The sequence below is a fragment of the Carassius carassius genome, chromosome 35 (assembly GCF_963082965.1).
Source record: "Carassius carassius chromosome 35, fCarCar2.1, whole genome shotgun sequence".
In the NCBI taxonomy this organism is placed as follows: Eukaryota; Metazoa; Chordata; class Actinopteri; order Cypriniformes; family Cyprinidae; genus Carassius; species Carassius carassius.
The window spans coordinates 24413175-24440941 of record NC_081789.1 but is presented as its reverse complement, the minus strand read 5'-3'; the positions used below and the strand labels follow the sequence as shown (position 1 = coordinate 24440941).

At 35.6% G+C, this 27767-nt stretch overlaps 1 protein-coding gene across 2 annotated transcripts; it reads right to left on the bottom strand.

Moving 5' to 3' along the window:
• Window positions 1-75: 75 nt before the first annotated feature.
• LOC132116299 (coiled-coil domain-containing protein 178) lies at window positions 76-27636 on the bottom strand. 2 transcript variants are annotated; one of them, XM_059525077.1, is made up of 20 exons: window positions 27349-27636; window positions 27005-27073; window positions 25768-25898; window positions 25501-25556; window positions 25202-25266; window positions 24564-24767; window positions 23773-23993; window positions 22821-22963; window positions 21936-22089; window positions 21655-21750; window positions 20895-21031; window positions 18007-18190; window positions 17289-17351; window positions 16995-17156; window positions 16536-16649; window positions 16128-16273; window positions 15886-16045; window positions 10807-10956; window positions 5388-5522; window positions 76-767 (listed from the first exon to the last, which is right to left on the bottom strand). In XM_059525077.1, the coding sequence occupies exons 2-20, from the start codon at window positions 27057-27059 to the stop codon at window positions 612-614; spliced, it is 2532 nt and encodes an 843-aa protein (XP_059381060.1). In that variant the 5' UTR covers window positions 27060-27073; window positions 27349-27636; the 3' UTR covers window positions 76-611. The 2 variants fall into 2 exon arrangements, with proteins under 2 accessions (XP_059381060.1, XP_059381059.1); XM_059525076.1 differs by having other exon boundaries at window positions 27459-27636.
• Window positions 27637-27767: the final 131 nt, after the last annotated feature.

Genomic DNA, 27767 nt, shown 5'->3' with positions numbered 1-27767 from the left:
TCAATAATTTTCCCTCTTTTTTTTTTTTCGCAGGTCCTTCCCACAAAGGACTTGACTAATGATCCATGGACAAAATGAAGCAGTCAAATTTATTCATTAATCATTCATCTCCAGCTCATTGAAAATGCTAAACTTCCACAAAATTAAGATTGAATATTGAAAAGTGATTGAGGGAGACAGCTCTCTGAGGAGACAGGAAAAGAGAGGATAAACAAGCAAGAAAGGAGGAAAAAAATGACAAAGGACGCAAAACCAGAGGCGGTTGAGACCAACCCCAGCCTGGTTAGGGTTACGCAGGTATACTATCCGCTAGTTAAAGTCAGATGGGTTTAAATAGGTGTAATTAGATCCAAGAATCTAGAGAAGCGTAGAATTTCTGTCAACACAGCCCCCTAATTATTCTCTTTTCCAATTAATGGTGACATAGATTAATTATCTGATGAGGCAAAGCCAATTGCAATCATTCACCCCGCTAAAATTAGATCATTCCTGACAGTAGCATGAAAGTCACCTGCTCCATTGTTATGGATTGGGCCGTGAGCGTCGGACAGGGGAGAGAGTGAAGCATGCTGGGGGTTTAAGTAAGTTGTCTGGCGCAGGTGAGCGTCCAATTACTCCGCTATCTGAACTGTAGGCGTCTTCCTGCTCCATCCGTCGGCATCTGCGACCGGTCTGTTTGCTTGCTGCGGGACATGGCTGCTAGTTGAGTCATCTGTCAGCGAGAGCAGGAACTCAGAGAGGCGCTGGATTGCGTTTGACATCTCCTCCTGTTTAAATAGGCAAGCAAATGGAATCAATGAGTGCTGGCTAATTCACTACAAAAACCTGTAGAGGAGCCGGAGCCCGCAGCAGATTGACATCCACATTCTGCCGGAGAGGCCAGTATAGCTGGTCTTTCTCTGTGTAGACACCAGTATAGCTGGTGTATGCTGTGTTAACTAACCAGCTAGACTTTGTTGGTGGCACAAGTGCTAGTCTAGCATATCCATTCAATTCCATTCAAATATACAGTATAAACACTACAGATTAAATGCTTGGTGGTCAGTATAATTTGGGATGCACAAAGTCCAACTTTGTTACATTTCATGAATTGTAAGAGTGACTCTGACATTTGAGACACTTTTAGTTTGTAAGACATAAGATTGACATAAGGAAACGAGAAAGACGTTGTGTGCCACACTCCTGGTGAATCAAGCACATGGGTTCAGTGCATGCCTGTTTTAAAAAACCTCAGCAACCAGTTTTTCTATTAAACTGCCTTGCACTGTCAACCAGCTTGGGGAACTGAGCTGGCCTAGCCATGCAGAAATTTTCTGACTAACAATTATATCAGAAACAAGATCTTGGATTACGGTCCCCCGAGAGCAGCGCAAGTGGGCGTTCGCTCCAATTATTACTGGCCATTCACAACTCTCCACCCTGCTCGCTGTTGTTAGCAATTGTCAATTATGCTATCCCTGGTGTAAACTTGCATAACCCGGAACTGAGTGCCCAATATTGCAGCGGCGTTTCGAGATGACAGGCTTGCACGCTTTCTCTATTTCGTTTTTTCTCTTCCCCCCATCTCTATACTTCAGTAGAGCTGCTTGGAAGCAGTCATTTGTTTCTCAGGAAGACCCGGGGACAAATCAGTGGAACTAGTTTTTGCAATCCGCAACCTTCAGGTTCCTCATGAATAGATGGGTGGACAACTTTTGCCTGTGGTATCTTATAAGAAATAATGTTCGGACAGAATTGGTATAGATAAAAAGCCTTTGCACACAGGGCAATTCAATATTTGTGAAGGTTTAATATGATCAAAATGTACCCATTACAATAAAAACATACTGCAAAGTTTCATGCCTCAAAACTAACTCCCCACTTTAAAATATTTTTTTGAGTTAAGATTTTTTGTTTTCCACTTTTCTGTAAGACCAGGATTTGAAATTGCCCCATTTGTGATGTCATGATTTTCCTCTGTTCAGCAATGGATGTAGACAACATGCACCTCTAAATACTGCATAACCTTCCAAAAGATCAAACTATTAGAAATGCATAGTCAAAGTTTATTTTTAACAATGTAACTTTAATGACTGAAACAATAATGTTTCCATTGATCTCTTTGACTCAAAACTTTTAATGCAATAAAACTAGAATCATATGCCTACATCAAGAAACACAATAAAATGCATTTAATTTTTAAAGTAAAGTGAATTCAGGTCAATTAGGACACTTTTTGCCATTGAGATGAGTGGGAAAATGGCCCAGTTATCTTCTTACTCCAAATGTGTGCAAACAAATAAACTGTGTGTTTAAAACGTAATTAATTGCCATACTTAAGAATGGTGAATAATCTTGAAAAGAAAGCAAAAGAGAAATAAACTTCAGTGACTTGATGGTGTAAAAACCATTTTAACCATGCAAAAATAAAGCACAATTATTGTTTGTGTTGTGCTACCCATTGAGATATTTTAAGTGAGAGCTATTTTCTTCCATGAGCCCAAGAGGATGTCTTGTCACAGGGCCCGGGACAACATTCCCGGATGTCCCCCCTGACAACGGACATGAAGTTTGAATAACACTTAAAGTGTTATTGAAAGCTTGGCACGTAATGGAACCATGACTAGAAAACTTATATTACCAGGAAATAGCTGTCAGAGGCATAACCAAGGATGGCTACCAAAAAGGTTGTGTGCAATCCAGAAAGAAAATTTGAAAAGTTACTTTAACAATTTAGCCGTCTCTTACAACTTTTCTTTTTATTAATCCCTTTCTTTTCTGAAATATTTTCTAGATTTCTGTCATTTAAGGGCCCTTGACCCTGTCTTTCCCTGACCATGTCCCATATGTCAGTGGCTGTCTGGTCATGCACAATACAAAGACAATAGCAAGCTAGACTTTCTAATATCACGGTTTTATTTATTTCCCGGCCTTTAACAGCTAAGGTTAGCAACTACATGACTCCCATAGTTTTGGGTCATTTAAGAACTGCGGCGATTTATTGCTATGATTTTATAATGTAAAGTCTCCTCTACACAATGCTAGTGTGTTTCTGGGGGAGGAGATCCTCGCAGAGCTGTGACAAAGTTTAGAGTAAGGCTGCTCCTTTTGTCCTTCACACTCGGAGGAGCTTGAAGAACTCCTCGTCTTCATGCTCCATTCACCAGCCTGACTTCTAGAGCTGGCCTCCCCTGACTGAGCCACAAACACACCGCCGCTCACCTCATTATAAGCGCACATAGCACACCTTCCATTGAGACCAAATGCCTTTTGTGTTAGAGCATCCAAACATTACGGTTACATTATTCCAGTATACAAAATCGTGTTATATGCAAGGCTAATTTGAATCATTATTTAAATACAATTTTAATGACCATTCATTTGTGCATGCATTACACACTGGCATACCTTTTCCAGTGTAGACCAGATAGCATCAGTGATTGTAATTTTTATTTGCTTTTGATACGACGCAACATTCAGCATAATCAAGTGTCAAGCCATTGAGCGACTGAACGCCAGTGGGAGGGGCCTATGGTGAGAAGGTGACTATTCGTCATTGTCAATGGAGGCAATGTTTAAACAAATGCTTGTGCCTAGGTGACGTCTTCTTGCACCATATAACCAAAATGAGCTGTTTTTGGAACTTGAATAAATGCTTTGTTTATAATGAGGAGGACATTTTAAGCTGTGAAACTTGCAGAATCTTTTAATGGTGCAAAGACCTTTTATATGCCAAAAGATCAAAGCACATTTGATTTCTCATGTCATGGCCCCTTTAAGACGTCATAAGCGAATGGCTTTTTTTTGTTGCAATTTTATATCTTAATGCTGTATTATAGTGGTCAAATGATGCAGAGAATGGGGTGGCCGATATGTATGTGGTGAGAACTAAATGAGATACAGTATTAGATATGTGCCGGTATACTGTAATGTGATATATCACGGTAATGAATATGCACATAATTGTTATCGAGGGCACTTCTAAATACCATGAATAATTATATATTACAAATTATTCCGAATTTGGAATGCATTTTATAAATACTTTTCCCATCAACTGGTCAAAATGCACAACACCGCTGTATGATGCATGAAAGATGCATGTGCCGCTCTGATGTAAACAAGCATGCATGAGAAGAACATGAGGAACACGTGAGAGACGCGCTGAATGAAAGCACATTCACTCTCTGACAGCAGATGGCGCTAAACTGCAGAAAATGCAGCCGTTACCCTGGAAACGCCATAAATAAAACAACTGCACTACTTTCTAAAACGTATTTAAATAGCCAGTAAGATTTGTGGACTTGCTATGGTGTTCATCACAGCCAAATACTTAAATATTTAGACTTAATAGACTATTTACTTCTCAAACTTCATAACACGTTGTTAAAATCGAAAGTTGCAACTGTGTCATTTAATGAGCTAACATGAACTAAAAGTTGTATTTTTTTTTTTACAAAGATTAATAGCTTCTGTAGCAAATGTAACTATTTCTCATTCTAAATGTTAATTTAAAGATTAACTAGTTCTTATCGAGGTCTTATTGTAAAGTGATACCTATTGGTCTTTATAGTTCTTTTGCACTTTAATCTGTGTAAAACTTTTAACTTTATAGATTTTTCTGTATTGCTTTATTGCACAGTTATTTTTGTTATTAGATAAAAGTTATTAAACCTGTTATACTGTATTATGAACACTTTTTCAAAACTAAATTTCAATATCATGATAATAACCTATACCGTGATAAAATTATCGGTACAAATTATCGCAACATGAAAATCTGATACCGGCATATCCCTATACAGTATATGCTGATTTTGATGCTTTAACACAATATTTACTTGATATTTACAGGTATTGCGAACATTTAATATTAGAAAAATAATTCTAATTATAAAAGAATGTTAATGCTTGTGCATAAGACAAATTTACGATAACCTCAAAATGGCCAATTGTCTTCCAATATATAACTTCAAATTCAACTTCATGACAGTCCAAACTCATATGACTTCCCTTCTTTTGTGGAACACCATCTGCTGTCAAGTTCCACAAAAGCCATAAAAGCATCATAAACGTAGTCCATGTGTGCAGTATTTTATATCTGAAGTCATAGAATAGCTTTGAGTGAGTCACAAGCTAAAATTTAAGTCATTATTCATTGAAAGTGACATGGTGACAGCCATGGTCACCATTCACTTTCAATGTATGGCAATCTGCACACTCAACCAAACATCTCCTTTTAGTTTTTTTATGGAAAGGGTGAGTAAATAATAACCAAATTTAAATTTTGAAGTGAAATATTCCTTAAAGGTTAATTGTCTTAATCTCATTAACCCAAGTGGGACCCATCGTAGTATACAGTGCAATACTCTTGTGTGTGTGTTGTGGGGGTACTAAAGAGCCCATACCTGGAGGGCTTTCATTTTCTGGTTGTTCTGGTTGGAGAGGGTCTGGAAGCGGGCCAGCTCTGCCTGGCTGTAGACGCTGCGGTGTTTGAAGTATTTTAGCATGGCTTTGTGCATCCTCTTCTGCAACAAAGAAAGCTGGGGAAGAAAGAAAGAAAGAGAGAGAGAGAGAGAGAGAGAGAGAGAGAAAAAGAGAGGGGGAATTGGTAAGGCAGGAGAGGAAATTAATGGCAGTGTTCAAGAAGAATGATGGAGGGGAATAGAGAAAGCAGTCAATAGCCCATTCTGCAGTACACGGGGCTGACAGGAATTTCACAGTCTCTTGCTCTCCCTGCCCACTCATGTGCACTGGGCGGAAACCAGTCACATCTGGCTGCCAGGATGGGGGGTTAATTTTCTCTAAATGCTTCAGCGGTTTTGTTCTAGCTCAGGCAAACTCGGTGACTGCAAAGCTGATGAGTAAAATATTTCGACTTCACTCACTTTAACTTTATACCAATCCCCTCCAGACATATTTTACACATACACAAAAAGTCATGAACCCCCTGCCGCAACAAGAAATTATTCCGAGTATACTGGAAAAAAAGAAGAAGAAAAAAATGAGAGAGAGAGAGTGTGTGTGTGTGTGTGTGTGAGAGAGAGAGAGATTAGAGAAGAAAGAAAGAAAGAAAGCATGCTGCTCTCTTTATTATTTGTGCAGTTTTCCAGAAAAAAAGGGGGTTTCAATTCGGAGGGATGTCTTCCCATGTTTCGCCCCATCTCTTCTCTCTTCCTTTAAGCTTATCATTGCTTGGCAATGTGTTCTTTGGAGCATGAAAAAACTAAAGCGAATTAGCTCAGCCTTTAACTGAACGAGAACAAAAAAATGTCCTTTATGGAGCTGTGTCAAAACCTGCACTATCCTATTAATGCTACAAGTAACAATACTTACAATATACTGTAGAAAGATATTGTCATAAAAAAAACTATATCAAAAAGATGAGATTATCCTCATCCATGCTTTCTGTTGTCTGTACAGTATCGTTGCTCATATAAAAACTTGATTTGGCATGTCTGAGATGTATACAATGCAATTTCTGTTAGGCCTTAAGGGTTACCTTTTGTTTACAAGCACACAGTGATTCTGGAAGTTAAGGTAGGCCTATGTTTTGTACATTTAACCACTGCAAGGGGGCGCTCTAGCTCTCCTATTCAGACTAAACTGGCAAATCCAACTAAACTGGCAAAATGTCACTGTATATGTTAACCTGTATTATCTATAAAAGTGATCTGTTGAGGTTAAGGACATAGTTGCAGTGTCCATTATAGCAGTTATGCTAGACATATATTTGGAGCTACAGTCAACTGATAAAAGTGCAAAACAAAGAAGTTTGTCAGCATAACCAAAGGACGCCACATAAAACAACATAAATGATTAAATGCCATCTGTCACTAGCACATTAATGCACATATTTGGACTCTTTTCATAGCATTTTTAGCTGTAAAAAAGAATGAAAAATATAATAGTTAAATGGTTACTGCAATTTAAGTAGCACTTTAGTACCAAATAAAACAACATAAAATTAAATATATAAAGATGTAATATAAATATCTATTAAATATAATGGTAATTATTAAAACAACTGTATTAGGTGTCATTGCATTGCACTCTACTAATTGATCTATTTAATTCCCACTTTTAATTATATGTCACATGTTATATTTTTGCCATATAATTAAAAGTGGCAAGGCCAGTAAGTATTATTTATACTTTTTTTGTTTTCTATTGTGGATTTTTTTAACCCTTGTGCACTCCTCATTTTGGAGTCACACTCATGGTCTTTGTGGTGAAAAGTGACCGGACACCTGAAATTTCACTTTTTTGTCTTCAGTAAAACTAATGAATCTAATATATTTTTGTTTTAATAATAATAATAATAATAATAATATATTTGTTTTTTTTTTTGTATTTTGAGAGAATTGTATGGTACTAATCAATATTTATACAATAATTATGATCAAGTTTTACAATTATTTTTCAATTAATGCAGTATTTCAGATTAAAATAGAGACTGGGCCTTTAAAATCAAATTTTTGAAGGCAGGATAGCATCTCCTGGTGAGAGAGAGAAAAAAAAAAAGCTAAACCTGTAATTTCATGGATTCCAGTATAGGACCCTATAGAGAGGCTTGTGAATTCCCTAGTTATTTTTATACATAATTGTTTACTTTTATTAGGTTGTAGATTTTTAATGTATATTAGGGCATTATCAAAGACTACTTTTTGTAGTTTTATGTAGGTATATATTTTTTGTGGGTATATATTTTATATTGTACTTTTTGTAGGTTTATAATTTGGGTTATTTTAAATATTGACTTGAAGTGTAGGTTTTTGCATTATTATTACTACATTCAAACCTGAACACAAAAAGCATTTTGTTACACAAAACATTAAAATTCTATAAAAATACAATTTACAGAAATTAACAGGAATGCTTTATCAGAGCTTAATCCTTCTGGGTCTGATCTGATTTTAACCTCTTATTTATTTATTTATTATTTCAATCGTCTGACTCATATTGGCTATAGGGTTATAGCCATACCAATTCATTTGAGTATATGTGAATTCTGTATATGTGTCTGTGAGTGTAAGTAAGTATGTGTGAGTGGATGTATCTGTTTTACACTCTTGATGTTTTAGAGTGTAAGCCCTTTACTTGCTGTCAACTTTTTTTACTGCACTGTAGTTGAATTATTGATTTTATTTTACATAGTTGCAGTGTTACAGTCACACCAGTTTATAGGTGTGTGTGTCGGTGTGTTGATTTGGCACTGTAGATGATTTAGAGTTTGATCCAATGTGAACCCAAATGCAACTTTTTTCTGCATTGTGGGGGATTTTTAGATTGTACATACAAAAAAATGTCTGTATTTTTATTATTTTTTCACATTCATTTTCTATGGTCGGTCATTTTTGATTGTGAGTATTTTATTAGGACCACTTAGCTTTTTCGAATCATGCCCTCAATTTTTTTGTGTTCACATACCAAGTGCCATAAAAGTCACCATAAAAGTTTTGTACCATTATGTAAAAGCTATGATTTTTACAAATTCTAAATGTAAAATTCTCCACCCAAGGGTTAAATCTTTCTGGGGCAATGAAGTAAATTTTAATTCTTTTGCATATAAATTGCATACTGAACTAGTAAGATTTAGCAAGTCATCACAAATATATAACCACATAAACAGTGCTTGGAAACACCATCTGAATCTATCTCTCATGATAAATGTGGTGCTGCAATTTCATACATATGGAGCAGGTGTTTTAATAGACATCTGATAAATATACATTCTATTCAAACTATTCATAATAGACACCTTATACATACTCGCCATGGCATGGAAAACCTTTAAAAAATGGTAAGCCGTCATAAGAATCCATATTAAATTGAGCACAGCTCGGCCTATGCATCCTTACAGATACATATGGGACTTTAGGAAGAGCTTGTCGTAAACCTCTAAGAAATGAAACTACATCTGCTCTGAAGGAGAGAAAGCCGTACCAGACTGAAAATAAACAACAAACTGTAAAAAGGCTGAATACTGAGTAAAAGAAAATCAGGCTTTGATCATGAGCGTGGAGAATCCCGTCCACAGGATTTGCCTTTTGCATGCATTTCTCACTTGATAACATTCATGTAGTTAGATGAGGAGTTGTACGAGTATTAGTCTTTTGGGGAACAAACAATGTGTCTTGCTCTTCAGTAGAGTTTTACCATCAGCGGTAGAATAACAAATCATATTAAAATGATCTACAGCGCAAAAAAATACTATTTACTTAAAGTGACAGATTATGTCTAGATCAGTATAACTAGTAATAATCTCAAGCAACAACAATAGTACTATTACAATAACGATCTGTGGGCTAATGTCAAAGACACAAAGCTTTAAAGCTGAAGTGTGCAATTTTTTTGTTTAAATACATTCTCCAATCTTAGTTTAATATGCAGACAACTGTAAGTTAGCCATTTATAGGTTGATTGTTACAAAAAAAAATATAAACATTGTTCTAAGTAGTATTTCAAATGAGTGTTTCGAACAAATCATTCCAATGAATAACAGATCAGTGAATAAACAAAGGTTCTTGATGAAGAGAGTTACATTACATAGTTAGAGAGATTGATCAAAAATCACTTCCCACTCAAAAAATATTTTTTTATGTATCTGAATTGCATATATAATTTCCATCCATTAGGATTACAAATTTTTAACATCAACAACTAATTAAAAATGTGATGCATATTTGTCAGTCAGACATACATAAATTAAACAGTTAAGAAACAGGTAAGATTTCTGTATGCATTTTATTTAAATAATCATATTTTCAAAAAGCATTTATTCAAATTGCTTAGAATCAGCATGCATTTATTTACTTAAAGTAAAATTTAAAGTAAAAATTTAAATTCAGTTAAAATATGGCAAGCTATGGAACAAGCAATATTCAATTAGTTAAAATATATTATATTGGATTTATTCATGCTAAATATATAAACCTGGGTATTGTGTATTTAAAGGGGTCCTATTATGCTTTTTCAATTTCTGAATTTTAGTCAGTGTGTAGTGTGTACATTTATATAATAAAGTTATTGTAATAATGTAATGTATGTTATGCTTGAGCACCACCAAGTCTTGTTTTACTGTAAACACGGTGTGAACAAGCCTTAAGCCTGAATATTTTTAAATGCACCAATTCCTGTTTGTGCATCGCAACCAAACTATGTTCCACCAATGGCAAATGAGGGAAACCTGTCTGAACACAGTCATTTTACAGTTTTGGGGCATAGAAATTACACTCTTCAGCTTTAACCTCTCACTACAAACAGCAGCACCAGAAAACATCTTTACATTGATAAGTGTTTGTTGCTACACAGCCAAAAACACACTTATATAATGTTGTTTGGAAATGACTAATGCACTGCACTCAATAGGTTCACACTGCAGCATTGATGAATACCAGCAAAACCACCCATCCTTTAGTGATGGACGTACATGTCATATTAGCATTTTCCCAAACGTTCCTGAGTTGCTGGTTCTTGAGAGCGTTTGCATCTGCCATGTGCCTGTTTCCACTCGCTGCCATGTGAGATTAAATAAACACACATGCACACCAGAGCAACGCTGTCATGAAGCTCATCTCATCGTGATTAGATTACTGCAGTGGCCTCCTAGCTGACTGCCCAACTAAAACCAACCACCTATGACAGGCTGCGTGGAGCACGCAAGCGTACACTAGTCTGCGCAGACCTCGCTCTCATCACTATTTTGCATGCCTGCTGTCTATCTCTGATGACAAAGATAGACAACCACATTATTCACACATGCAGAAAATAGCCTTGATGTATACACATAAAGATAAGAAATGTGTTTGTGGTAATGAGAGTTACCTGCTTGTGATCTTGGATGTAGGCCTCTGCTCTGTTTCTTCTGTCAAAAACATAAATGGCTTCTTGTCTGGCAATCATCAGAGCTTTCTGCAGCTCCTGATACTCCTGCGCTAACTTCAGATTGTCTTTTAGGGCTTCCTGTAGATTAATCTGGAACAGATTTGCACAGGATGCTCTCCATCAGCTTCTGAGAGACTCTAACATGTATAATGAAATTAAAGATACCATTAAAAAGAAGGACAAAGAATGACCAGTGAGCCTTATTTAAAGAAAAAGTTTACCCAAAAATTGTAAACACATTTGTGTCATCCCAAACCTGCATGGCTTTCAAATTATTTCAAGGAGAGATTCTGAAGACGTACTTTTCCATGCAATTACAATGAATCAGGACTGAAGCTTCATTAAAGGACACAAAAGCTGATTAAATGACTTATGCACTCTATTTCAACTGTTCTGAAGTCATACGAGTCATACATGTGCGAGAAACAGACCAAAATTTAAGTTATTCACTGATAATCTTGCCCTCCAGTGGGCTGTTAACCTCTGTCCCCGGATCATTGAGTCAGTGAGTTCAACCTGAGAACTGGATTAGTCCGATTCATGAACAAATCATTCAGATTTGTGACCCGGATCAACTGATTCATTAAAAACATCTGATTCAAAAAAATGATTAGATCATGACTAGAGATTGCAACTTTCATCATGAACTCACATGAATGTACCAAAGACACTTAAATTTAGGTTTATTTTCAACTTTTTATGATACACTGTAAATTAAATGTTTTGTGTAAAAAAAAAAAAACTATTTCTGCTTCAAAATTTCACTTTTAAATCAATGCGTTACTTGTGCTTTCTTTGTGATTAATTGTCAAATTTACTAGCAATGAATATTGTTTCTACACCATTCTTTCCCAGTGTACTTCTATAGTACCTCTGCATTCTCTGCAACCTGCAGACTAATTTCCCATTTTCTTTTGCCAGACCTTTTATCCAAAGTGAACACTTTAATCATTTTATCAATATGCACAATCCCTGGGAATCAAACACACAAGCTTGCACAACCTTCAAATTTCCCTTTGGGACCTGCTGGTGGGCAGTAATTGCAAAAATGGCAATAAAATTATAGCAGTTAAAGATGGTATTTGAATTAGGTTTTATTTTTATCTTTCATTTATTTGAATATATATATATATATATATACACACATTACAATTTTGCTGTGCTTTTATAATTTTCATTAGTCTTAATTTTTAAATATTACTAATTAGTTTTAATAATTTTTATTTCAGTTTTAGTTTTTATTTATTCATTTCAAGTTATTAATTTTAAGGCTTCAACTTAACTACTCAAGGCAACATTTTATTTATATTTATATTAGATTAATGTAAAAAAAAATCTAATATTTATATCTTATTTTAACTTTAGTTCAATTATATAAAAAATATTTTAAATAGTTTCAGTTTTAGTTAACGATGATAATCCTGAACAGAAGACACTTATTTTTATATTTTGTGCATGCAGTGCAGTAACTTTCAAGCATTTTCTGTGTTGCTTAGGTATTCTCATATTTTGTATGTATCTGTGCATTTCTTTTTGCATTTTACATGTTTTACACTAAAGCAAATCTTCTTAGAATGCAGTAACTCTAGTAATCATACAGCATTCGAGGAAGTATGTAAACAAATTAAGATAAATAAGTGTCTGATTTGCTTGTCTCCACAATCTCCACAACCCTGTGTCAGCATCAGAAACGTGGAGAGAGAGCTATGGAAAGAAAGATGGAGAGAGAAAGAGAAGAACGTTTTCTGCTCTACCTGAGAATAAGGAATAATGAAGTGTGTCTGGGCAGTAAAACGACCCAGCGCTAAACTGATGAGTTTAACCCAGCACCGAGAGTGGCAGTAAACATGACAAATGTTGGCTATTGATTTAAAGCTTAATTACTGCATGCAGTGCTGACAAAACCCGTCTGATGCACCTCTGAAATGTAAATGGAACAAATTACACTTCATTGGCCATAAGAAACTGATGGTGTCTGCACTTTGCATCCTACTGCTTTTCTACTCACTGAGCTTCTGACTTCATCAAGTAAACAAGCTACATGAGAATATGATGAGGGGAGAGAAAAATCCCCAGTTCAGCTTGTGAGGAAGTCACAGTGTGGAGTGTGTCCATAAGTGCATGTTACATTTAACGCATCTGGACTGACCGTGTAAGGAAATGCACAACTGTTTAAAATGTTATGAGGTTATAATCCGTGCTGTACAGTGAGTCAACAAAGTTGCTTTATTCACATTCCTGGTCTTACTGAGATCAATTAATTGGTGCTAGTTATTCCAGCGGGAAAAAAAATATATAATAAAAAAATATATAATAATTTGTTGCTCCACGCTGCCCTTTTTTTCATTGAATATTCACTCAGAAATGCTTTACACTATGGAAGTAAAATGGCTTGTATACACGTGTGTAAGTGTAATAAAGTGAAGTGACATTCAGCCAAGTATGGTGACCCATACTCGGAATTCGTGCTCTGCTTTTAACCCATCCAAAGTGCACACACACAGAGCAGTGATAACACACACACTGTGAACACACACCTGGAGCAGTGGGCAGCCATTTATGTTGCGGCGCCCGGAGAGCAGTTGGGGGTTCGATGCCTTGCTCAAGGGCACCTCAGTCATGGTATTGAGGGTGGAGAGAGAACTGTACATTCACTCCCCCCACCCACAATTCCTGCAGACCCGAGACTCGAACTCACAACCCTTCGATTGCAAGTTCGACTCTCTAACCACTAGGCCACGACTTTAATAAAGGCCTTGATTCCCAAAGAATACACATCCGGATTAAACTGTTGCTTTGGATTAAAGCATTTGCCAAGTGCAGACAGATGGGAATAATGAAGTTAAATGTATTTATTTGAATGCCATTCAATTTATTAATTTATTAAATAAATTCTAAAATAAATAAAGGTCTAAAATCTGAAAATCAACATAATGAATAGCATATATATATATATATATATATATAGAGAGAGAGAGAGAGAGAGAGAGAGAGAGAGAAAATAATATTTATTTTTCTTAATGTACCACCAATTTGTTCTTTTCTTATTTTGTGAAAGTGTTCATGTTCATATTTTAAGCATTAACCTTACTAAAATTGCCTTATATGGAAGTCTGTTTCCACCTCCGACTTAAAAAAAAAAAAAAAAAGCAAAAAAAAAAACCTTAAACAAACAAAAAGTAAAATAAAAAAACTAAATAAAACAGTTAATTGTGAGTGAAATTTTGAAATAAGAATATTGTGGGGTTGATACAGTGTAAGTACATGAAATAAAATTTAAATTAGGCAAAATAAATTATTAAATACCAATTGTGAAAACTGAAATTTAGTCAAATTAGAAAGTTAAGGAAAAAAAAAAAAAACGAACTATTAGATGTGACATTGCTAGTTATATTTAAGACATAAAGTCAAGATTATGTGGGGGGAGGGGGGAAATCACAGTTATGGTTTTATTTTTAATGTTCACTTCCACATAATCATGCCTTTTATGAGCAAATCAAGAAAAGAAATCTATGTATCCAAAAAACAAAAAGCCTTTTTCTAATATGCGTATCCCTCTAATCTTAAACACATGATGCTGTGGTCATCATCCGGTGTTGTGCGTCACTATCTATATTTGCTATGTTCATTAGCATCTCATGACTGTGACGTCCCAACGATGCGCCTCAGGTCAATCGAAGGCACTTTGACACAGTCTCTCTTTGTTGGAAATGTTTAAAGTTGAATCGTTTCTGTTGGGCGATGAATCTTTGTGCTGCTTTATTGTTTCCTGTGAGCAGTCTGAAGAGACTCTCTGCTCTGCTGCCCTGCAGCAAATTAATGGCAGACTGGCTCTTTGAGGGAGGACTTTTAATTCGGCTCCTGTTTCGCACCAACAACTTGTTTGGAGTTTGCTGCTTCTGCGCGCATGGCGGATTAAGCCCCATTGCCTTTTCTTGTTTTGAACTAATGCATTCTTGATCACCGTTTAATGAAACTATATACCACATGGCGATTTCACATTAGATAAGCCATGTGAGACTTTCATCAGGAGCCGGGCTCTGACTGAGGCCATAATCCCGAAACTCAACTCCCCCAATAAATAGCTTTTTCCTCTGAAAATGGAGTGATAATACGTGGGTTTCATGCAAAACATAACATATTATCTCTGACTGAAAATTATAAGAGCTTTCATCAAATGATTAGAAGGAATGTTAGTAGAGGTGTGATACTGAGTGGCGGATATTCTAGAGCAAAGGTGCAATATCATTTGCTTTACTTGAAACATTAGGTATTTCAATTGTGGATATCAGAAGACACAAACAGACAATATTAATATTTCTATCTTTTTATCTGCACGGTTTGTTCACTTCACTGGTTTGCACTCTATCTGCCATGTGCCAAGCCAGACTTGACTTGACTTAATGTAGGCTACTGACAGCGTTTAAAAAAAAAAACACTTGTTCGCATGTAAAACTTTAGGAATGAACTTGCGGAAATCTTTGTGAATTCAATGCACAAGTTACACAATCCCATAAGGGAAAATTTGGTCCAAGAATTTTTTTTTTTAATTTCTAATTTATTTATAAATGAAATAACTGGCGGGACTAATAAAGGCAAATTCATTTGTACTATTCATATGGACTAATTTAATGCTCTTAAAAGCTATATAGCTAACAGTAGGACAGTAGGCTTTTTGTTATATATGGTTTGTTCTCAGTGTCTTGAAATGTATTATTTGGTATCACTGTGCACTCCATAAAAATGACACGGTGCATCATCATACAAAGGAAATCTAAATATTTATAAAGGCAATTTCAGTTTGAATGGTGATTGGAGCACATCAAATCCCTGAACCTATCAAATGCACTCATGCTCGTTCGGCTTCAGCTGATCTGTTTTCTGATATGTAAAGAAAACATTTGTTAACCTGGATTATAAGTATTTAAATAGCAAAGCTGATCAAGGATTAGCCCATATAGGAAGCCCTGACAAAATAATCTTGACATAAATGTAAATATGAAAGAAAGGGTTCTTAACCTCCGTGTCCTTCATGACAGTCTGGCGTTGAGTGAACAGTGCTGAGTGAATCTGTGCGTGATGAGACTTCCTCTGTTTCCAGGAAGCTATATCCCTGTGCACGTTACCCATCAGTACTGTGGCTGTACCATGTTTGAACTCCATTGTGTCTGACAAACCCCTGAAAAAGACACCAAATAAAAACAAGCAAGGAGGTCTAATATATATATGTTCAGACATATATTATGAACAGTATTTCTTACTGTAGCTCTGCTATACGATGTGGCATGGTGCTGATGGTTTGCTCCATCATGTCTGTCTCTTGCTTCAACTCTTTCAACTTCAGTTCAAGCTCCTTGATCCGGTTTGAAATCTCCTCATACCTCAATGCCACCACACTAAGGCTTTCCTAATTATTAACATATTGGCTGTTTATTAGTACTCAGAAAGCACATATTCTGCATGACCGTATTCTATATACCTAATCCTACCCAATACCTAAACTTAACAAATACCCTTACTAACTATCAATAAGCAGTAAATTAGGATTTTACTGAGGCAAAAGTCATAGTTAGTGGTTTGTTAATGGCAAGAATTGGACCTCAAAATAAAGTGTGACTGACATTTATAACTCATACTGTAATATAAATCAAGTTTAATTTTATTTTCACCTTCACAGAATTAAAACATTCCTGATAATGTTTCTTTTTCTTCTCAAAATCATCCGATTGGCTTCTGTGTGCAGTGTGCATGTCACTTAGTTTGCCTTTTAAGTTTTCAATACTCTGAGAATAAAAGAAATAAAAATAATGAATATAAAAAATACAAAGAAAATACATACATATGCAACTGATAACTCAATAATAACTTGACTGGACCTTACAGTGGATCATGGATCGATACTGAGCCCATTTACTTTCTTAATTTAATACTTTGCCCTATTCATCAGTATATTCATCACCAAAAGGTAAAAACTTTCCCAACCCGTGAAATAATTTTTCTCTTCCTCTCATTTAACAAAAGCCACATAGGTGGGAATATAATATTAAGCAATAATATCATAGCCTTACATGTTAGATCTAATCAAATGCAAATAATGAATACAATATTTTAAGCTGAATCAGGTTTACCTCAGATTTCTCTGTATATATCTGTCTCAGTTGCTCCACCTCAGTCTCCAGTTGAGCGGCTGTAGACAAAGCGTCTTCATACTTTTTCTGCAGCTCACCTTTCACCCTCTCACAGTCTTTTTGTTCACGGTTATATTCGGCTGCCTCTGCGTCCCTATTACCCTGGACATATCAATTCCAGACATTAACAGACACACAAACTAGTGCAACACAAACATTGCTTCTTTATTTATCATCAGTTTTTTTATTCATTAATCATGTAAAGACGTATTCATAAGGTACATATGGTTTTACCTTGAGAATATCTAAGGTGGTCATTTCAGTCATTATCAGGCTCTTCATTTTGTCGATCTCTTTCTGCCCAGCAAAAAGAAAAGACACCAAAATCACTTGATTAGGAAGCAAAACTTGGCAAGACTAAAACAAAATCCAAAGCAGCTCAGGAATGAATACAGTATAATTCCCTATATACAAGTTATCTTGACAGTTGTCAAAAGAGACCAAAAAGACATTAAACTACTGTAATCAACCAATACTTCTAAACCCTTACGTAACTGTTTATTAGATATGTAAGTAATTATTTACTTGCATTCATGTGGTTCTAAGTTTTTTTTTTTTCCTACAGAACACAAAAGGATAAAGGCCAAGCAGATGAAAAGATATTCAGTGAATAAGAACTTTGTACCTCAAATAAAGTCAGAAGACTTAGAATATAAAGTATAAGTCATATGTACTGATTTCTGATGTTTTAATGCCATTTGTGTGCTTTTTAAAGTGTCACTCTTAAAAGAGTTCCAAAAAGGGGAAAACATTTTTTTTCTTAATTTGAAGAACCATTTTCACTACAATGAAACCTTTGGAAGTGGAAAAGTTTCCATAGATGTTAAAGGCTCTTTACGGAACCATCAATGCCAATAAAGAAAGAACCATTAGTGTTTTGACTGAATTCTTGTGGAATGTCATTAGGGTGTGTAAATGATGATAGAATTATTATTATCAGGTGTCCTCCTACCCTGTTCTTCAGTTCCTCCAGAAAGGTTTTGCGTTCCAGACAGTCCAGATTGGCTTTAGTGTCTGAGTGAATGGCAGAGACCTGGTCAAACTCGTCTTTGACCGGTTTCCACTGCTTCTCACTCAAACTGATCTTCAGCAGGACATGCTCACGATCCTTCAGTAGCTTTCTCACAGCCTGTTCACTGGAACAAAACGGCCACAAACAACATTATAAAACACAGTCCGTCCCTCGAGATCCACGCCACGATGTACAGCAGCCTGCTCACAAAAATGCTTGCACAGCATTCAGCAAATTTCACAACTGGAAATGAAAATGCTCTAGATACAGTAGGCCTATGTCACATCCAACTGATTACACAAGATGTGCCAAATCAAAGATGAATTACTGCAATAGTTATGACACAATGCTTAAAGTTTAGTTCAGAATGCATTACATTAACAACAAGCTACCTGATTCTTGTAAAAACTCAAGCATTTACACAAAATTTAACAAACTGCAGTTTGTTAATATCAGTCAAACAATAAGGTATTTTTAGCAGCTATGCTCACCTAATTATTTTATCATTTATAATCAGGTTTATACAGTTCATGGTATTATCTATGAATTTCAATGATTGATTTTCCACCTTATTTTAAACATTATGTGTTTCAATGGCTTCCAGTTATTTTTACTATACAAAAACAGCCCATTATGCTGCTTCATACTGCAAACTGCGATTACCGTAATCATAAACATGAATTCGTTAGTTTCTAGTTATTTACCTGTAGCAGCTAAGTCTTGACTTCTGAATCAGAAGTCTTGCACCTTCACAGTAAACAGTGCAAAATAAGGTGGAAGGTATTTCTTGTGTTCTAAATCATTGTGTTAGTTCATGCTGCGGAGCATTTTAATTTCAGAAGCAATGCTACACACACCTACACATTATTAATGAAGTGGAATTAGAGTTGTTGCATGATTTCATGACATGATCTGCGGAACACAGATTCCGTGTTGATAATTGAAGAATCCAACACTCACACAACGAACCAATGAACCACAAGACATTTCCAGAACATTTCTCATAGTGTTGTCATTTGAGTCTCAATCTCCAACATGGAATCTAATGCTGATCCATAAGTTCTGTATCAGGTTGGGTAGATTCACTATTGTATATCTAGATTTTATTCCATGTCATAGTTTCTCATGATGTGTTACAGATTCAATTGAACCATAATACATGAACAGCACTATTGGCTTGTGTGCGAAAACATATGGTCTTCATAGATCTTATGGAGGCAACATCATTTGTTGTTGCTGTACCATGGACAATTTAGGGAAAGCAGCAACAGTGGATTGTTTTTCATTTGGATCGATTTCATTTTCTGCAGTTCTATGAAAGTTATTTTTGTTGTACTTCTTGTTGTCTGATAAAATTAGGTCATTGTGCTTGATATTTGGACTGTATAGACTGTATAGTGAGTATAAGACACCGTTGACTGCAGTTTACCACAATTCATCACCTTTTTAAATATCACCAGGATTTTACAATTAATAACTAGATTCAGAATTTTACAGTGAAAAAAAACGCAGACTACTGTAGGCCATTTTCTGTCACAACATAAATTACTGCATAACACATCAGACACAGCTAATCGTTAGTGACAATCACAAGTATACAGAAATATACTTTAAAGGGATTGTTCACCCAAAAACGATTAATTCTGTCATTAATTACTTACCCTCATCTTGTTCCAAACCCATAAGAGCTTAGTTAAACTTTAGAAAACAAATTAAGGTATTTTCAATGAAATCCGAGAGCTTTCTTACCCTCCATAGGCAGCAATATTCAAGGCCCAGAAGGTAGTAAGGACATTGTTAAAATAGTCCATGTGACATCAGTGGTTCAATCAAAATGTTATGAAGCTACGAGGACACAAAAAGAATGACTTTATTAAACAATTTCTTCTCTTCCGTGTCAGTTTTCAGTGCGCGTTCATGAAAGTACCGTGACGCATGTGACGTTTCTGAGTCATGAACGTGGTAGTTGCGTTGCATGGTCAGAAAGCTCTCAGATTTCATCAAAAATAACTTAAATTGTGTTTTGAAGGTGACTGAAAGTCTTACGGGTATGTAGTGAGTAATTACCAATCAGCAACCTCCCGCTCTCTCTCGTGAAGCCAACAAGGAAGTGACTTAAACTGTAATTCATTGATTGGCTGCTAGAGGCTGGCTGCAAAAGGGAGTCAGTCCCATAGACTCCCCATGTTAAAATGCCCAACTTTACAGCAGAAAAAAACATGTTTACAGCCTGATATAAATTTTTTTTGTCTATATAGCTAATTTTGCCCTTCATGAAAACTGTGAGAGGGGTGATTTTTTTTTATAACTCATTCATTTCAAATATATTAAGCCTTAAAGTTCTGCATAATTAATGGCGCGGCCACTTGAGTGATAGGTGGAATGCCGCTGCTGTCACTGCCATCGAGCTTGGTGGACATGGTTTCAACAACCATCTCCTGCCTTTTTACCCATATTCGATTATCTGAGAGTGACATTTGGTAATGCCCTGCCAAGATGGCGATGGCCGGCTCTGCCCACTTTTAGCTTCAAATAGCATTTTCAGAAACCTATAGATGACATCATGAACATTACGTCCACTTGTTTATGCATTCTCTGGTAATTACTCACCCTCGTGTCGTTCCAGACCTGTATGAGCTGCTTTCTTATCTTGAACATAAAAGAAGATATTTTGAAGATTGCTGGTAATCAAACAGTTGGTGATTCCCTTTGACTTCCATAGTAGGAAAAGAAATATTATGGAAGTTAATAGTTAATAGGAACCACCAACTGTCAATCTTCAAAATATCTTATTTTGATTTTTGGGTGAATTATCCCTTGGGACAAACCTTTGGTAGATCTTTCTCTTGTAGTCTTCAATTTCCAGTTTGTGCTCTTTGTTTTTGTCTCGCAGGGTCAATAAGTCACGTCGCTTTTGGCTCAAGTTTGCATCCAACATGGACACCTTTTCATCACCTTCATGTTTCTGATAAAGACAGTAATGCCCATTATTTGCATTTATTTAGTAGATATATGGTAATATGTACTTTTTCATAGCCAAGCCTTTATTTGGAATCTAAATTCAACCACAATCACACATTGTGCACAAAATGAAAAGCTAACATAAAAGAGCGTTGCTTATATAAAGCTCCACTGATTGTTCTAGCACATAAACATAAACGTATTTTCAAATATTTCTTATTTCAAAAGTATAACTGTCATATGTCAAACATTTATGACAATGAAACATCACATAGCACCACCTATGGTCAAAGCAAGTTTGGTTATTTTGGAAAAGTTTCTAAACTTTTTAAACTCTGTTGTGGCGGAACAAAATCAAAAATGCACAGAATACAAATTTAAAAAGGAATAAACAAACTGCTAAAGAAACAAGTGAGCGCTCTGCGGCTCATTCACTCAAGCGTAGTGTAATTGTGAAATCAGGGCTTAGACAAAATGGAGGCTCTGAGAGAATAAACACAGCAGATCAGTGCAAGGAATCGTGGGCCTTTCCTGCCCTCCAGAGGACGTGAGGGTTGACATCTCCAGCACGGCACATCATTTCACCTCTGATTTATATCATCTCAAATAACAGCCTGTTATACTTACAGATGCTTGTATTTGGTTTTGAAGCTGCATTTCATCATTCTTCTGTATCATCAATTTCTCTTCTTTATCATTTTTTTCAGCTTTTAATGTTCTGACCTAAAAAAAGGCGAGTGAAATTAATATTTAACACAAAAGCTCTTTCAGGGGACTCGTGTAAAAAACTAAGGAATTAACCTGAGCTAATGATTGTTACAGTCAGAATATAGCAAAACATTCTTCGTAATATTTAAACAGATTTAAATATCCTGCAAACTGGTAGGTGAAAGTACTCAAAAACTGACTTCTTCATTTGCGTCTGTTTCCTGCCTCTCAAACTGATGTGTCTTTTTGAGCAAGGCTTTGATTTGGTCGTCTCTCAATGTTAGTTTTTCGATCGAGTCTTTCATTTTCCTTCGAAACGCCTCACACTGTGACTGCAGCTGCTGTAACTCACTCCTGTAAGCAGAAAAAGAGAAATCATGTCATTCCACCGTAGTCCACTTTCCATGTCTATATACCGCTTCATACAGATGGAGGGAAGCAGCTAAATGACATCAGATCCTGTTAAAACACTGCTTAGTTTTGTCAGCATTTCATACATAGTTTAACCTAAAAACATCGTATTATCACGTTGTTTTTTTATTTATCTACATAATGTCAATGTGTGTTTGTTTTACCAGCAGAGCTTGACTACATGATAAGTTTAACCACTTCAACTGTTATTTAGATTTTTTGGAGAATTAGGCATATGCAATATTGGACCCACCGGTGGGTCCCCAGAGTTGATGTGGTTAATAAACTAATCCTAAAATCTATAAATCTAACATACAAATGGCTAAACATTTCCACAAGGCTGATTCTAAGCAAATGTTTTCCATATAAAAAAGTAAAAATTTTGTGAAATAAAAGTGTGATGTAAATGTAGGTCAAAAGTATGAATGGATGCAACCTTTAAATAGAGATAACATGAATTACAATTTGATTTACATTAGAATGTGATTTTGCATAACAAACATTTTTTGATATTGATATTATAACCTGCCTATACACCGATGGACTGGAATGAAACCGTTAAGACGAGAGAACAGCATTTTAGTGACACCTTCTGTCTGGATTGATATAAGACGAGTGAACCGAAATAAAAATATAGGCCTGATGTCAATATCCAGATGACAAAAAAGACTCACTGCTTGTCACTCAGATGATTTCTGATCGTTTCCATTCCTTTGTGCATTTCTCCTTTCCTAAGATCTGCTCTGAATTCCTCATTTTGAAACTCCTCCTGAAGACTCTGTAGCTTCTGAGAGATGTTTGAAAATGTCTCACTGACCTGGAGGAACATTTGTCACAATTTCTTTATGAATTAAAAAAACAGTTAGACAATTAATCATGGCAACATGGTTTACAAGTAAAAATTGCATCCCAGAATAGACAATGAGCTCCAAGGTTATTTAGCAGTTGTACATGCTTATGTAGAGGTCAGTACTATTTAAACTTAAAAATTGAAATTTTCAATTTCCTGTGGTTGGTTAAACAACTTTTAAATTAGTATTTATCTAAAAGTGTAGGAAAACATTTCAAATGTATTGTATTTAATGCATCATTACATCAGTCTCATTATTGTAAACCAAAAGTAAAAAATGGTTGAAAACTGTTTTAGGAATAAAATTAAATATTAAAATGAATATAAATATTAGGTGAAAACTTAAAATTAGGAAAATCTGAAATATTGCTTTGGCAACCACCTAAAATGGAGTCAAAAATAAAATAAAGCTAAATAACAAACATTAATAAAATAATAAAAATGACAAAATCACATAGAATTACTAAAACTTAAACTAAATCATTTTAATTCAAATTAAATATAAGTTCTATAATAGTATAAATAAATAATACTAAAATAACACAGTGGGTAGATCATACACAAAAAAAATGTAAGATTTTAAATACTTCAGTTTAGCACTCTTTACTGATGAATTCTTTAAAAACCACGTATAGAGAAAATCCATGGTCACTGTGCTCCTCCAGTATGTGCAGGACTCTTTTAGTTAGACCTACATCGCTTCTTCTCTTTGGTTTTGTCTTATTGATCTCAGCTACTGTAAACAAGCCAACAAACAGGTTTCGCAGGAAACACACCTCGCTTTGTGCTGTCTGGATCTGCTTCATGATTTCACTCTCCAGCTGGAGTCTCTGGTGAACGAGCGGCCCGTGTTTCCTCATAAAATCGATATCCTCCTTCAGACGTCGGTTCAGCACCTCCGTGTGGGTCAGTCTGTCTCTCACCTGCAGCATCTGATCTCTCCTTATTTTCAGTTGCCACGTCAGTTCGGCGATGTCTGTGCTGCAGGCTTCACGCTCTGACCGTGCAAATATAAGACAGACAGATGCGAAAAGTCAAGGACGGAGCAGAAAAAAAGATTAATTTGGTACTCAAACTTTTTAAAGACCTTATAGCTTAGGTTTTGTGGTGCTCAGTCCATGTCTATTATCTTTGGGCCATCTATATGCTTGTGTTCTCCTTAAAGTTGACAAAGTATTTTTTTTAAAAACATACACGTCTTAATTTTCCTGGAAAATGGACCAAAATATAGATGATCTGTTTCTTTGTAGAGTCATTTTTTTTCATTAAAGGGTTAATTCACCTAAAAATGTATATCCTTTATTGGTAATGATGGAAAAACAATTGACAGTAGCCAATGATGTCTGTTGTATTGGGAAAAAAATACTATGGAGGTTAATGGCCAGCAACTCAATTGTTTGGTCCCCAACACATAATTGAATTGTTATGCAAACATAAAGTTTATTAGCTTTTTTTAAAAAAGCACTAGACACTTTATTGCCACATTATTGGGCCTGAAGTAAAATGTCAGTGCTGGAAAAAACAGTTTGAACATAAATTGCATGTCGTAATCAATATCCAGTCTGACCTCTCTGCATTGCTAAAGGAAACTCATTCTGCTTCCAGAGACAGAGGCTGTCCAGTTTCTCTGAAAGTTTCTTTGCTTTCTCCTTTTCTTCCTTTAGAGCCTTTTCTGCATCTCTGCGGTCCAACTCAAGACGCTCGATCAAACTCATCACCTCCATCAGGACGTCTGTCGGCTCCGTCCAGAGAGACGGCAACACTCCACTGTCTGTGTACAAATTAATAAATTATTATTAATACAGTTGTTAACTAAAACTAAAAGTAAAACTAAATCATTTTTGTTAATTAAAATAAAGCTGGAATAAAATAAAATGCAGATATTAGATGAAAAACCTAAAATATAAACAAACATTTGGTGGTCAACTAAGGTGAAGAACTAAAATTACTAAAACTGAAATAGTATTTAATTAAAGCTAAAAAATTATAACAAAAAGCACAGCAAAATTACTAAAACATCAACTAAAATAAAATGAGAACTGCAAATATAAAAAGCTTAATAATATTGATAAATACTATCATAGTATATTAATATTTATGTATTGAAGTATAATACAGGTTTGTTCAAATCCCCCACTATGTAACGAAAACTAAGTGCATATTATAACCAAGATATTAAGGAGATTCAAGACTGTCCATCATTACCTTGTACATAAAGCCCCATGCCTTCAATACACAGCTCTTTATTTTTGCCATCAGCAGAAACACATCTAAAAACAAAAAGGAAAAATGTGCTGCTTAATCTGCAAATTTTTTATATAATAGTAATTAATTAGACTATTAATTAGATTTAAATTATTTTCTGATGATATGTTAGAGCCCACATACTATATAATAGGTATAAACCCATAAAACTGCTGACCACATGTGCTATCTTACTGGAAAAATGGTTACAACTGATGTACAGAATGTGTGTGGAAAATCTATAATGCTTTATGGCTCACTTCCAAATGATACTGTGGTTGTTTTCATGTGCAGTTTCATGCTGAGCATTATCACCCTAGAAGACAAGAGACATTCATTATTCATTCATTATGTAATATGAGAGCAAAGAAAATAACATGCGATTCAACCCATATAACTGTGAGCTCAATCTGGGTTTGATCTGTGTGGTACTGGATTTGATCTATGGCTTGAATCATCTTGGTTCAGTCTTGGTCAGAGATGATATGAAATAATACAACCCATTTTCGGGTTGTGATTGATTTTACCTGTTGGCCCCATTTTTCCAGTTTGGACTTCAGTTCCTGGATGTGAGACACTGCTTTGTTCACACATGGTGCTGGAGTGTTAACCAGAGCACAGCTGCGACGCCTGCTGGAGCTAACCATCTCTCCCTGCTCTGAAACGTACAACTGACTTTGATCACAGCGATCACCAAGATCACACACTGAGTCATATATACTGTAACCTTAAAGGAATAGTTTACCCCCAAAATTTGAAGTTGCTTAAAATTGACTCATCCTCAGGCCACCCAAGATGTAGTTGAGTTTGTGTCTTCATTGGAACAGATTTGGAGAAATGTAGTATTACATCACTTGCACTTCAGTGGATTTTCTACAGTGAATGGGTGCCGTCAGAATGAGAGTTCAAACAGCTGATAAAAACATCACAAGTAATCCACACCACTCAAGTCCATCAGTTAATGTCTTGTGAAGCAAAAAACTGCATGTTTATAAGCAACAAATCCATTTTTAAGATGTTTTTAATTTTTAAAAGAGTCCTCTATTCATAATATCGCTTTCTCCAGTGAAAAAGCAGTCTCATCTGTATCAGGCGAGAAATATGCACAGATCAAACACTATTTACCAGCAAAACGAGGACAACACGGTATGGACATTTTCATTGGAGGAAGTGTTGTTATAGATTATGGACTCGTATTTTGGCAGCTTTTCACTTCACAAGATTTTAATTGATGGACTGGAGTGGTGTGGATTATTGTGATGTTTTTATCAGCTGTTTAGACTTTCATTCTGACGGCACCCATTCACTGCAGAGGATTCACTGGTGAGAAATTGATGTAATGCCTCCAAATCCATTAAGAAACAAACCCATCTACATCTTGGATGGTCTGAGGGTAGGTAAATTCTCAGGAAAAATTTATTTGTTCATTTAGAATAATGTGCACGGATTAATTGTTCAAAATAAGACGAGAAAAATGCATTATGACAGTAAATAGAGTTTTAATTTCTTGTTATCTTTAGGGATGCTTTATTGTTGAACTCGACTTTGTTTGTTGAGCTTATAACACTTCAAATAGAAAGGAAAACTTGAAATCGCATTAAATCTAATATCTATCTATTCGACATTCGGCATGAATGTGTTTCTTTTTCTTGTGCTGTGACACAATAAGCACAATGGTTTGAGAATATATATCAAGACAAGATTCCTGATCCCTTTATACTCCATGCTTAACAAATAACATTGATAAACAATATTGTACTTTACCTTGTAAGAATGCTCCTTCACTTGAAGGAAACTTGAGTAACTTTATGTCAGGCATCTCTCAAAAAACATCTATGAAAATCAAAATCATTGATTTAATTTTATCAATCAATCAACAAACACTGATTACATACTATTACAACCAATGCTTTTCTAAGCTTGATGATATCAAGATGCATTTCTATGGTGACGTCACTTAGATTTTTCGTTATTTTTAAAAAAATGTAAGGATTTTTATGTGGTAAACATTGGCTTTCTGTAGCAAGATCATATAGTGGTGTTGTGTCATTGTGACATTCATCAGAACAGCTCTTTAACCACCATCTGCACAAAATAAATACTCTTACCTTGAGTTAATTAGTAATGAACGCAGGTTAAACGAGGTTAATAGTCGCAAGTATCAGCTGACTACAGCAATACAACAGGTTTGACTGTGATTCACGCTCTCAATACTTACATTATTCGCTGCCAAAGCGCAGAACGTTGAGCCATAAATGATATTTATTGTATTTTTGACCCATCAAGCGCGATATGATAAATGCTGACACATATCTCAGCATTGTGTCACGGCGCGAGCTGTTTGTTTCCACTTTCCAGCCCCGCTTTCACCGTGCGCGCGCGGTTACTAGGCAACAGGGAGGACTTCATTCACCGCTGACACAATAGACAAAAGTGAGAAAGTGAAAAAAACCTTACAGGGTTGCGAAGGTTTTGATGTTGAATAGCGAATGCAATCACGTATCAAGTTTATTCAGGGTCTGAGTGA